The sequence below is a fragment of the Hemitrygon akajei genome, chromosome 10 (assembly GCF_048418815.1).
Source record: "Hemitrygon akajei chromosome 10, sHemAka1.3, whole genome shotgun sequence".
Taxonomy (NCBI): Eukaryota; Metazoa; Chordata; class Chondrichthyes; order Myliobatiformes; family Dasyatidae; genus Hemitrygon; species Hemitrygon akajei.
The window spans coordinates 1-14,490 of NC_133133.1; the positions used below are offsets into that span (position 1 = coordinate 1).

At 44.1% G+C, this 14,490-nt stretch overlaps 1 protein-coding gene across 1 annotated transcript in view; it reads left to right on the forward strand.

Moving 5' to 3' along the window:
• The first annotated feature begins 11,587 nt into the window (after positions 1-11,587).
• The window catches only part of LOC140734138 (uncharacterized), a 111,999-nt gene continuing 109,096 nt past the window's right edge, over positions 11,588-14,490 (forward strand). The window contains exon 1 of the mRNA XM_073057718.1: positions 11,588-11,791. Within this exon, the coding sequence (XP_072913819.1) occupies positions 11,681-11,791 (111 nt within the window). The 5' untranslated portion in view covers positions 11,588-11,680. The remainder of the gene's footprint in view (positions 11,792-14,490) is intronic.

The following is a 14,490-nucleotide window of genomic DNA, read 5'->3' on the forward strand; positions in this document are numbered from 1 at the left end:
TGTCCTTCGTTTCATGGAATCCTGGTTAACCCTTTCTGTACCGGATGCAACAATTCAGATTGATGGGTTTACTATACACCATCAGGCTAGATCTTATAGAGTCTCTCAAAAGCAGATGTGGAGGAGTATGCCTTATGATAAACTCTTCTTGATACACAAATACATCAGTGCTGTCCCAATTCTGCTCACCAGTCCTGGAATATCTTAACAGTTAAGTGTCATCCATTTACCAGACTGTGGGAGATTTCTGGGATCATTTTGGTAACGGTATACATTCCACCTCAGGCCTAATGCCTTCACGTCGTTTTGGGGGATTTTAACCAGGCCAGTCTGAAAAAAATCACTAAGTAATTACCATTACAGATCACCTGCAATACCAGAGGAAACAACATACTGGACCACTGTTACACCATCATCAAGAATGCCTACCGTGCTATTCCACGCCCTCACTTTGGAAAGTCTGATCCCTGGCTGTACTTCTACACCCCTAGGCAGAATCAGAATCCGGTTTATTATCACCAGCATGTGACATGAAATTTGTTAACTTAGCAGCAATATATAATATAGAAGAGAAAAATAATAATAAGTAGATAAGTAAATCAATTACAGTGTACGTACATTAAATAGATTAAAAACGTGCAAAACACAGAAATACTGTATATTAAAAAAAGAAGTGAGGTAGTTCAATGTCCATTTAGGAATCAGATGGCAGAGGGGAAAAAGCTGTTCCTGAATCGCTGAGTGTGTGCCTTCAGGCTTTTGTATCTCCTACCTGATGGTATCAGTGAGAAAAGCCTTGGGTGCTGGACATCCTTAATAACCGACGCTGCCTTTGAGACACCACTCCCTGAAGATGTCCTGAGTACTTTGTGGGCTAGTACCCAAGATGGAGCTTTCTAGATTTACAACCTTCTGCATCTTCTTTTGGTCCTGTGCAGTAGCCCCTCCATACCAGACAGTGATACAGCCTGTCAGAATGCTCTCCACAGTACATCTTTTGAAGTTTTTGAGTGTATTTGTTGACATACCAAATCTCTTCAAACTCCTAATGAAGTACAGCAGCTATCGTGCCTTCTTTATAGCTACATCTATTTGTTGGGACCAAGTTAGATCCTCAGAGACTTGAAACTGCTCACTCTCTCCACTTCTGATCCCTCTATGAGGATTGGTATGTGTTCCTTCGTCTTATCCTTCCTGAAGTCCACAATCAGCTCTTTCGTCTTACTGACGTTGAGTGCCAGGTTGTTGCTGCGGCACCACTCCACTAATTGGCATATCTCACTCCTGTATACCCACTTGTCACCACCTGAGATCTACCAACAATGGTTGCATCATCAGCAAATTTATAGATGGTATTTGAGCTATGCCTAGCCACACAGTCATGGGTATATAGAGAGTAGAGCAGTGGGCTAAGCACACACTCCTGACGTGCACCAGTGTTGATCGTCAGCAAGGAGGGTATATTGTCACCAATCGCACAGATTGTGGTCTTCCGGTTAGGAAGTCAAGGATCCAATTGCAGAAGGAGGTTCTGAGGCCCAGGTTCTGCAACTTCTCAATCAGGATTGTGGGAATGATGGTATTAAATGCTGAACTATAGTCGATGAAGAGCATCCTGACATAGGTGTTTGTGTTGTCCAGGTGGTCTGAAGCCGTGTGGAGAGCCATTGAGATTACGTCTGCCATTGGCTTACTGTGGCAATTAGCAAATTGCAATAGGTCCAGGTCCTTGCTGAGGCAGGAGTTCAGTCTAGTCATGACCAAACTCACAAAGCATTTCAAGTTAAGTCAAGTCAAGTCACTTTTTATTGTCATTATAACCATAACTGCTGGTACAGTATACAGTAAAAACGAGACAACGTTTTTCTGGACCATGGTGCTACATGAACAATACAAAAACTACACTGAACCAACACAAAAACTACACTAGACTACAGACCTACCCAGGACTGCATAAAGTACACAGAACAGTGCAGGCATTACAATAAATAATAAACAAGACAATAGGCACAGCAGAGGTCAGTAGGTTGGTAGTCCGATGGCTTGGGGGAAAATCTGTTACATAAATAAACAGCTGAATGGTGGCATCCGGGATTCCATCCGTTTCTGTACTCCCACCGAGTATTTCGTTGCCACAGATGTTGTCCAACTTAATATCCATTGGAGAGCAGAATGGACGGGAGAGCCGGCCGGCTAGGGCTTGCTTTTTTCCTGGCATGGACTCCTGCCCGCTCGCCTCGCTTCCGCTTCCTCGCACACCGCTTATGATATCCCCAGCTCCAGCCACCGGCATCAGGCGACCCCAAGGATTGCAGGCCTGATTCCCTCAGCAAGCAGACATTGGAGAACAGAATGGACAGGAGAGCCGGCCGGCTAGGACTTTTTTCCTGGCACGGACTCCTGCCCGCTCGCTTTGCTTCCACTTCCTCGCACACCGCTTACGACTTCCCCAACTCTGGCCACCAGCATCAGGCGACTCCGAGGACTGCAGGCCGGATTCCCTCAGCAAGCCGAGGTCGTGCAATCTAACCAGCAGATTTTCATGAAGGGTTGTTTTTGGGCGATCTCTGTATATTAGCAGTATCTGGCGATGGTAGATAGTTGCTCTGTTATCCATTGCCCTAAACCCTAATTGTGCCTTAAAATTAAATTAAAAAAACTAAATTAAAGTAGCACCAGACCTGAAAGGCTGCTGCTTCCGTGTACCACATCACCTACTGGATAACTGTCATCACTGTCAATGTGAGTGCTACCAGGCGATAGTCATTAAGACAGCTCACATTATTCTTCTTAGGCACTGGTATAATTGTCTTTTTGAATGGATGTGGAGAGGATGTTTCCTTTAGTGGGTGACCAGAGGGCACCATCTCGGAATAGAGGGATGTCCATTTAGAACAGAGTGAGGAGGAATTTCTTCAGCTAATGGGTGGTAAATCTGTGGAATTCATTGCCACAGAGGCCTGTGGATGTCAAGTCATTGAGTATATTTAAAACTTCAGTTGATAGGTTCTTGATTAGTCAGAGCATCAAAGTTTACAGGCAAAACACAGGAGAACGGGGTTGAGAGGGATAATAAATCCACCATGATGAACAGACCAATGGGTCAAATGGCCTCATTCTGCTGTAATGGCCGGCTGGTGGCGCAATGGCATCAGCGCTGGACTCTGGAGTGAAGGCTTCTGAGTTTGAATCCAAGACGGGCCATCCCCGAGCACACTTTCTATCCATGCCGGGTTGAGCATCGAGCTAGCCACTCGGCCTCGTTAAAAAAAAGGGTCGAGTCAGGAATGGTCATATTGTGACCCGGTTAATCCAAAAGGAGACCAATCCTGACACCACATGCCAGATAAGAATGGCAGACTGTCTGGTGCAACACACAATAAATAAATAGATTGTGCTCTAATGCATTATGGTATTTTGGTCTTGTAGACCCAGGATCTTTACAGGGTATCGGGCTATATCAAGGAGTGTGGGATAATGAGGATGGAAATGACAGGTGCATGTGTACAGCCTGATATTCAGTAAACACTCACTTCACGTGGGATCGGCAGTGTGTTTCACACTGGGTTCCACAGTACCCCTACTCTTTGCTGTTCTTAGGTGACAGTGGAGCTCTTTAGCTCTTGAAAGTAGATTCTCAAATTCCACTTTAATTTCCTTTTGAATTACTAAACATTGTCTGGTTTTCCCTGATAGTCACGTGTGGTGGTGTGCACTTTACCTAAGAATAAGGAGAAGGGGTAGGCCATTTGGCTATTCATGGCTGATCCGGCCATGGGACTTGGCTGCATCTCCCTGTTTTTGCCTACAACCTTTAATTCCCCAACTATGCAAAATTCTATCTAACTGTGTCTTAAATATACTTAATGAAGCTGTATCAAGGAGTGCAGGATAATGAGGATGGAAAGCCTCTACTGCTTCCCTGGGCAGAGAATTCCACAGATTTACCATTCTCTAGGAGTCCTCACTTGGAGTATTTATTCTGAACAGTTTTGGCCCCCTTATCTAAAAAAGAATGTGCTGACATTGGAGAGTGTTCAAAGGAAGTTCACAAAAATAATTCCAGGATTGAAAGGCTTGTCATATGAGGACCATTTGATGGCTTTGAGCCCGTATTCATTGGAATTATGAGGAGTAAGGGGTGTCCTCATTGAAACCTATTGAATGTTGATAGGCATCGATAGGGTGAATGTGGAGAGGATGTTTCATATGGTGGGGGAGCCTAAGATCAGAGTACACAGCCTCAGAATAGAGGGGCATCCTTTTAGAATGGTGATGAGGAATTTCTTCAGCCAGAGAGTGGTGAACCTGTGGAATTTGTTGCCTCAAGCGGCTGTGGACGCCCAGTCATTAGGTATATTTAAAGCAAAGGTTGATGGATTCTTGATTAGTCAGGGCATGAAGGGAGAAAGGTGAAGGCAAGAGGTTGGGGCTTAGAGGGAAAATGGATCCGCCATGATGAAATGGCGGAGCAGACTTGAGCCAAATGATCTAACTCTGCTCCTATATCTTATGGTTTTCCTGTACCCCTTGATCCACTGTGCTTTTTATATTGTCAAAGACTCTAGCAAATTTATTAAATGACCTGCATTTCATGAATATATACTCTGTCTGCCCAATAGAACCGTTTCTATTGAGGTGTCTTGCTATTTCTTAACAATGGCTTCAAGCATTTTCCCAACCACAGATATTAAGCTAAATGAGCTATAGTTATCTGCTTTTTTTGTCCTCATCTTTTTCCAAATAGTGGTGTTACATTCACAGTCTTCCAATCTGTTCGGACCTGCCCAGAGTTCAGAGAAATTTGGTAAATTGTCACAAATGCAAGTACTGTAACTAGTGCCATATCTTTCAGTATCCTGGGATATATTCCATCAAGACCAAGGGATTTGTCCACCTACAGATCCACCAGCTTACTCATCACCGTCTCTTTAGTGACAGTAATTGTGTTGAACTCCTCACCTCCCAGCACATCATAATATCTCTCTTTGGCATGCTAGATGTGTGTTCCATCATGAACATTGACCCAAAATAGTTATTCAAGACCATGGCCATTTCCAGATTGCCCTCTGAATTTCCAATGGACCTATGTTCACTTGAGCCACTCTTTTACACTTATGTAATTATAAAATCTTTTACTGTCTGTTTTTCTATTTTGTGCCAATTTACTTTCATAATCTGTCTTCCCTTCATTACTACTTGCTTAGTGGTTCTTTCTTACATTCCCAGTTTTCCAGACCATGTAACCTACTCAAGAGACTGCCTAGAATTTCCCTACTGCATAGCCCTCTATTTTTCTAAGCTCCATGTATCTATCTAACAGTCTCTTAAAAGACCCTATTGCATCCACTTCCACCACTGTTGCTGCCAATGCATTCCACACACTCACCATTCTCTTTGTGAAAATCTTACCCTTGACATCCTCCCCCCTTACCTACCTCCAAGCACCTTAAAACTATGCCCTTTTGTGTTAGCCATTTCTGCCCTGGGGAAAAGCTTCTGGCTATCTCTACGATCAATGTCTCTCATCATCTTATACACCTCATAGAAACATAGAAATATAGAAAATAGGTGCAGGAGTAGGCCATTCAGCCCTTCGAGCCTGCACCGCCATTCAGTATGATCATGGCTGACCATCCAACTCAGAACCCTGTACCTGCTTTCTCTCCATACCTCGATCAAGTCACCTCTCATCCTCCGTTGCTCCAAGGAGAAAACACCATGTTTACTCAACCTATTCTCATAAGACATGCTCTCCAGTCCAAACAACATCCCTGTAAATCTCCTCAGCACTCTTCCTAAAGAATCCATATCCTTCCTGTAGTGAGGTGACCAGAACTGAACACAGTACTCCCAAGTGCGGTTTAACTAAGGTCTTATGTGAAAGGAAAATCATGTCTGACAAATCTTATAGAATTTTTTGAAGATGTGACTAGTAGAGTGGATAGAGGAGAGCCAGTGGATGTGGTATATTTAGATTTTCAAAAGGCTTTTGACATGGTCCCACACAGGAGATTAGTGTGCAAACTTAAAGCACACGGTATTGGGGGTATGGTATTGATGTGGATAGAGAATTGGTTGGCAAACAGGAATCAAAGAGTGGGAGTAAACGGGACCTTTTCAGAATGGCAGGCAGTGACTAGTGGGGTACCGCAAGGCTCAGTGCTGGGACCCTAGTTGTTTACAATATATATTAATGATTTAGACGAGGGAATTAAATGCAGCATCTCCAAGTTTGCGGATGACATGAAGCTGGGCGGCGGTGTTAGCTGTGAGGAGGATGCTAAGAGGATGCAGGGTGACTTGGATAGGTTAGATGAGTGGGCAAATTCATGGCAGATGCAATTTACTGTGGATAAATGTGAGGTTATCCACTTTGGTTGCAAGAACAGGAAAACAGATTATTATCTGAATGGTGGCCGATACGAAAAGGGGAGGTGCAACGAGACCTGGGTGTCATTGTACACCAGTCACTGAAGGTGGGCATGCAGGTACAGCAGGCGGTGAAAAAGGCAAATGGTATGTTGGCATTCATAGCAAAAGGATTTGAGTACAGGAGCAGGGAGGTTCTACTGCAGTTGTACAAGGCCTTGGTGAGACCACACCTAGAGTATTGTGTTCAGTTTTGGTCCCCTAATCTGAGGAAAGACATTCTTGCCATAGAGGGAGTACAGAGAAGGTTCACCAGGTTGACTTCTGGGATGGCAGGACTTTCATATGAAGAAAGACTGGATCGACTAGGCTTATACTCACTGGAATTTAGAAGATTGAGGGGCGATCTTATTGAAATGTATAAAATTCTAAAGGAATTGGACAGGCTAGATGCAGGAAGATTGTTTCCGATGTTGGGGAAGTCCAGAACGAGGGGTCTCAGTTTAAGGATAAAGGGGAAGCCTTTTAGGACCGAGATGAGGAAAAACTTCTTCACACAGAGAGTGGTGAATCTGTGGAATTCTCTGCCACAGGAAACAGTTGAGGCCGGTTCATTGGCTATATTTAAGAGGAAGTTAGATATGGCCCTTGTGGCTAAAGGGATCAGGGGGTATGGAGAGAAAGCAGGTACAGGGTTCTGAGTTGGATGATCAGCCATGATCATACTGAATGGTGGTGCAGGCTCGAAGGGCTGAATGGCCTACTCCTGCACCTATTTTCTATGTTTCTATGTTATATAGCTTTAACATTACCTCACAGCTCTTGAACTCAATCCCACAGTTGATGAATGCCAACACACCATACACCACCTTAACAACACTGTCAACCTGTGTAGCAGCTTTAAGTATCCTATAGACACAGACCCCAAGATCGCTCTGATCCTCTCACTGCCAAGATTCTTACCATTTACATTATATTCTGTCTTCAAATTTGACCTACTGAAATGAACCACTTCACTCTTATCTGGATTGAACTCCATCTCCCACTTCTCATCCCAGATCTGCATCCTATCGATGTCCTGCTGTAACCTCTGACAACCCTCCCGAGTATCCATGACACCCCCAACTGTTGTGTCATCAGGAAACTTACTAACCCACCCTTTTACTTCCTCATCCAGGTGATTTATAAAAATCACAATGGTGGGGCGAGATCCCAGAACAGATCCCTACTGAACACCACTGGTCACCGACTTCCATGCAGAATATAAGCCATCTAAAACCCATCCCTCCACTTCTTCATTCAGGTCATTTATAAAAATCGTGAAGAGTAAGGGTCCCAGAACAGAGCCCTGAGGCACTCCACTGGCTACTGACCTCTATGCAGAAACTGACCCGTCTACAACCACTCTTTGCCTTCTGTGGGCAAGCCATTTCTGGATCCACAGAGCAATGTCCCCTTGGATCCCATGCCTCCTTACTTTCTCAGTAAGCCTTGCATGGGACACTTTGTCAAATGCCTTGCTGAAATCCATATACACGACATCTACTGCTCTACCTTCATCAATGTGTTTAGTTACATCCTCAAAAAATTCAATAAGGTTTGTAAGGCACGACTTGCCTTTCATAAAGCCATGCTGACTATTCCTAATCATATTATGCTTCTCCAAATGTTCATAACTCCTGCTTCTCAGGATCTTCTCCATCAGCTTACCAACCACTGAAGTAAGACTCACTGGCCTGAGGTATATCTACTCCCCTTCTTGAATAATGGTACAACATCCTGTTACAAGAATTACCCCTTGTAATAATGATCAGTGAGGCACAGAGAATCTGTAGTTACCAACAAGAAACTTTTATTATTTCAACTAAAAGCACGTGGGTTCACAAACTGTCTCTGTGTACACCCTACTAGAATTCCCTGGCAGTCCATGAACAGTCAATGAAAAGAAAAGGATATTACCCGTGAAAGGAGTCTACGCTGGCATTCCTCGTGGTCCCGATCGCCATGTGTCTGTGGGATCCTCTTTATCTGCAATGGTTGGTCTGGCTGCTGGAGAGTTATTGCCCCTGCGTATTTGGAGCTCCTGAGTCTTATACTGTTCCTCATCAATTGAACCATTGGATCTCTATCCCATTGGCTCAAGGTCACCTGATCTACCTGAGTCACCTTCTTACTGGTCATTGTACTGGGCTACAGCCAACATTGTTTCATGGCTCTGCCCACCCCAGCCTTGTATATTTGTGTCTTTACACTCTGACTGGTCCAAACCAGTTAAATAGTGGGGTGTGTCAGGAATGGACAGGAGGAGGAGTATAGGAAACTGATACAGGACTTTGTGATATGGTGCAACTCAAACTACCTGCATCTCAATATCACCAAGACCAAGGAGATGGTGGTGGACTTTAGGAGATCTAGGCCTCATATGGAGCCAGTGATCATTAATGGAGAATGTGTGGAGCAGGTTAAGACCTACAAGTATCTGGGAGTACAGTTAGACGAGAAGCTAGACTGGACTGCCAACACAGATGCCTTGTGCAGGAAGGCACAGAGTCGACTGTACTTCCTAAGAAGGTTGGCGTCATTCAATGTCTGTAGTGAGATGCTGAAGATGTTCTATAGGTCAGTTGTGGAGAGCACCCTCTTCTTTGTGGTGGCGTGTTGGGGAGGAAGCATTAAGAAGAGGGACGCCTCACGTCTTAATAAGCTGGTAAGGAAGGCGGGCTCTGTCGTGGGCAAAGTACTGGAGAGTTTAACATCGGTAGCTGAGCGAAGGGCGCTGAGTAGGCTACGGTCAATTATGGATAACTCTGAACATCCTCTACATAGCACCATCCAGAGACAGAGAAGCAGTTTCAGCGACAGGTTACTATCGATGCAATGCACCTCAGACAGGATGAAGAGGTCAATACTCCCCAATGCCATTAGGCTTTACAATTCTACCGCCAGGACTTAAGAACTTTTTAAAAGCTATTATTAATGCTTTTTGAGATAGTGATTTAGATGCATATCATATTTTTTACTGAGTTAAGTATTGTATGTAATTAGTTTTGCTACAACAAGTGTATGGGACATTGGAAAAAAGTTGAATTTCCCCATGGGGATGAATAAAGTATCTATCTATCTATCTATCTAAATGAGGCAACCCAGTCTAACGAGATAACCGATTGCAGGTCTGGCATTTTACATAACAAGTAGCTACTCCTCTGAAAATGGTCTCAGGTATATTTCTCTGATTAGATTGTCCCATAGCAAGGATCAGTTCAGAATCCATTTCCTTTACATAACAAATGGTTATTTGTTTGAGAATGTTCTCAGGTTTAGTAGATCATTACCTGAAGCTTCCTGTGTCCACATTCAGTTGCTCTGATTAGATTATCCAAGAGCAAGAAACTGTTCAGAGTACACAGAATGGGGGAAACAAAGACAACTGGCTTGTCTGCTTCCCCTGTCCTTGATCAGACTGCAGTTTCTTCTGGCCAACAATCTGCAACCCTTCAATCCTCTGAAACCTCTCCCGTCCCCATTGATGATGCAAAGATCATTGCTAAAGGCTCAGCAATCTCCTCACTCGCCTCCCACAGTAGCCTGGGGTACATTTCATCCAGTCCCAGTGACTTATCCAACTTGATGCTTTCCAAAAGCTCCTGCACATCCTTTTTCTTAATATCTACATGCTCAAGCTTTGCAGTCCGCTGTAAGTCATCCCTACAATCGCCAACATCCTTTTCCATAGTGAATACTGAAGCAAAGTACTCATTAAGTACCTCTGCTATCTCCTCCCGTTCCATACACACTTTTCCACTGTCACACTTGATTGGTCCTATTCTCTTATGCCTTATCCTCTTGCTCTTAACATACTTGTAGAATGCCTTGGGGCTTTCCTTAATCCTGTACGCTAAGGCCTTCTTATGGCCCTTTCTGGCTCCTAATTCCTTTCTTGAGCTCCTTCCTGCTAGGCTTATAATCTTCTAGATCTCTATCATTACCAGTTTTTTTTGAACCTTTTGTAAGCTCTTATTTTCTTCTTGAGTAGATTTACAACGGCCTTTGTAAAAGTACTGTGCACGGACTTCTTTCTCCCTTTACCTCTCTCGGTGTTCACTCATCTGCTCCCTGAATTCTGCACTCTGGGTGTAATCACCTGCTCAGAAGTCTTATCTATCATTTGCTCTGCCTCCTGGATGATCCTTAGTTCATCCAAATCCAGCTCCAGTTCCAAAATGGAGTCTGTCAGGAGCTCAAGTTTGCTGCATTTCTCGAAAGTGTAGTCATCAGAAAGGCCATCAGGTACAATGAATTTTCATATCCTACAGGAGGAGCATTCCACTGCCATATCTGCCATCCTGCCTGCACTGTACTATGGGCAGTCAAGACCAAATCAACAATAACTAAAGGAAAAACCTACCCTTCTTACCTGTTTCTTTGGTCTCAGCCTCTTCTCATTGAAGCCTCTTGAGTCAAAGCCTCTAAGTTCTCACTCTGACTCTAGCCCCCACACTGACGATGGCCACTCCACTAGACCTTATCTCTCTTTCATGGTTTAAAAAAAATAAGGAACCCCCCCCCGCCCCCCCCCCCCCGGCAAGTAAAAGGAACTCACCACTTTTGGTAGTGCTCTGCCTGTCTTCCACTGCCACTGATGCCTCTGACTCTTCCCACGCTTGCACACTGGCTACTGTTTTAAAGAAAAGTCCCACACAAGGAGAAAGAACTCGCCCTGGTTGGTGGTGGTCTGCCTGCCATCGATGCCTTATCCAAAGCTGGCTCTCTTCACCCTTAGAATGTTATTGCTTTTAACTGGAATATACTTTTTGTTGAGCACCATGAAAAATCTCTGAAAGTCTTGCAGTTTCTCAACTGTCCTGCTATATTGTCTGTGTTATGCTAGCCATCTCCTCCATTGTTCCATTGTAGCATCCCTTGTTCTGGCATAATGTCTGGTTTTATATCAAACTATTGCACCCTCCATGTGTATGATAAATTTAGTATACTGCTATCACGCTTTTCTTGAAGATCCCTAACTACACTATTGTTAATTTTAACTGTCTTGTTGTATTGGACCAAGCTAGCAGCCAATCAACATGCAAGTTGAAGTCTAGCATGACAACTGCAGTTCCATTACATACATCAGATATTTATTGCCCATACCATTTGTAATGTTATTATTCAGAATTATTTTCTATTCATCTGTGTCCTAACCTACACAATATTTTTCCCTTCTTTCCACTTGCCTTTTCTTGCTCTCCTGCTTGATAATTCTAATTATATAGAGTCTCACCTCTGTACTCGTTCAGCTTCAGCTGGCCCCATGAAATCGCCCATCAACCCAGCCAACAAGCCTCTGCGTAGCCGTAGCTCTGATCGACAGAACTCAGTGGATGCCAGCGCTGGAGGGATGACACCAGTTCTGGCCATGCAGGTGAGTAGAGGAGTTAATGATGCATTTATTCAGGAAGCAATTGGAATTCAGAACTAGCATGTCCATAGAAGACAGAAGCTGGTGGTGGAATTCTGCCTGGAGCACTGTGACCAATTAGATTCTACAGGGATCAGTGCTGAGGCTTTTGTAGTTTTGTGATATATGTAAGTGACTTGGATAAAAATGTGGATGAGTGATTAGTAGGTTTACAGGTAACAGTAAGACTGGTGGAATAGTGGACAGTGGGGGCTGTTAAATGGTAGAACAAGTTATAGATCAGATTGTGTGTTGCTTACAGGTCAGTTACAATTCAGTTGAGGATCCCTACCACCCATCCCACCATCTCTTTGACCTACTACTGTCAGGAGAAGTTCTTCTCACAGGTATAGAAGAATCAGGACTAGGACTGCTTGACTGGGTAATAGCTTCTTCCCTCGGGCTGTGAGACTAATGAATGCCCTGCCACAACTTAGGTCTTGTCACTAGGACAGCAAGCTGTTTACTGTTTAACTGTGCTGTGCACTCTATGCATTTTGAATTACATTTTAATAACTTATTGTAATATTTTAGTTTATGCACGATGTGTAATCTTGTGGGTGCACTGTAGGTCGTAGGAATGTCATTTTGTTCGGTTGTATGTTTTATAGTCAGATGGCAATAAATTTGAACGATATGGACAGAGAAGTAGCAGATAGTAAAATCTGACCAAGTATGAGTTGTCACACTGGAGGTCTTAATGTAGTGCATATTGTTAATGGCAGAACCTTAACAACGTAATGTACAGAGGAATCTTAAGGTCCATGTCCATCACTCACTGAAAGTGGCCATGTAACTAGATAGGGAGCTAAAGAAGGCTTATGGCACGCTAGCCTTCATTGGCTGGGGCATTGAGTATAAGAGTCAGGAAGTCAAGTTTCTTTGTCATGCCACTATTTAGAAAGTCTGTACAATAGGCAAAAGGAAGGTAACACAGAGAAAATGCTGAAGGAACTCAGCAGGCCATGAGAGTAAACAGTCAACAATATAGAGATTTGACCAGCAGCCAATCTGTACATCGGAAGTTTAAAGAGAAGGGGACTTCAATCAGGTTCACCGCCCAAGGTTACAAGGCAAGAGTGGTTCACGTTAACATAATAGAGCTTTGACCAGTGGCCATTCGACATTTTTGATTAATTAGTAAGAGCAAATTAAGGAAGGCAGGGGCAGGCACAACAGACATTGTGAAAGTGGTAATCTTAAAGCTTTAGCTCTTAGAGGTTTCACTCAGAGAAAGCAAAGCTCAAATTTTTTTCCTTCTCTTTATATCTGCTCAGCTAAGTAGATGACAGGCGGGATAGTCCAATTCTCATCTTTCAGGATGTGGGAAGACAGGGAGGCCTCCAGAATCCCTGACCACTACAACTGCAAGAAGTGCATCCAGCTGCAGTTTCTAGCAATTTGTATTAAGGAGTTGGAGCTGGAACTGCATGAACTCTGGGTCATTCAGGAGACTGAAGGGATGATAAATACAATATACAGAGATGTAGTTACACCAAGGTGCAGGATACAGGAAACTGGGTGACAGCCAGAAAGGGGAAAGGGATTAAGGAGCCAGGGCACAGAACTCCTGTGGCCATCCCCTTCAACAACAGATATATCACTTTGGATACTGTCAGGGAGGATGACCTAACAGAGGAAAGTCACAGTGGTTGGGTCTCTGGCACTGAGTCTGCCTCTGTAACTCTGACGGAAAGGGGGAAGAAGAGGCACAATGTGGTTATAGGGGATTCTTTAGTTAGGGGAATGGACAGGAGATTCTGTGGGCCAGAATGAGATGCAGATGGTATGTTGCACCCTGGGTGCCAGGGTCTGGCATATCTCAGATCGTGTCCTCAGCATTCTTAAGTGGAAAGGTGAACAGCCAGAAGTCGTAGTCTATGTAGTTACCAATGACATGGGTAGGATGAGTGATGAACTTCTGGAGTTCAGGAAGTTAGGTGCTAAGTTAAAGGGCAGGACCTCCAAGGTTGTGATTTCAAGATTGCTACCTGTGTCACATGCCAGTGAGACTAGAACTAGGAAGATTATTCAATTTTATACATGGCTAAGGAGTTGGTCTAGGAGTGAGAACATAAGATTTTTGGATCATTTGTCTCTCTTCCAGGGAAGATGAGACATGTACAGAAGGGTCAGTTTGCACCTGAAATGTAGGGAGACTAATATCATAGCAGGAAGGTTTGTTAAATTTGGAGAAGGAAGTCTGAGAATCAGAATGGGAATGCAGTGGGAGCCATTTTGATCTTTTCTTCTTCTCATCGGAGTTAAGAGAGGTGGGACTGCACAGGCGTGTGGCATTGGGAAGTGAAGCACGGAAGATTTAAAAGGAACACAGCCTTATACAGTGGGTAGTGGAGTGAGCCAGAAATAGAGTGAAGGCTCGACGGGCTTAGGCGGAAACGGGCAAGGCAAAGTAGGTTTAGTTTTCAGTTTTTCCTGTTATTTGAGGAAAGGGGGGATTACGAGTGTGAGGGCAGCTTGTTGTTCTCGGTGTCAGATGTGAGAGGTCCTGGAGTCTCCTAGCCTCCCGGACGTCCACATCTGCGCCAGGTGCGCCGAGCTGCAGCTCCTAAGGGACCGTGTTAGGGAACTGGAGCTGGAGCTCAATGACCTTCGTCTGGTCAGGGAGAGTGAAGAGTTGATAGAGAGGAGTTGCAGGCAGG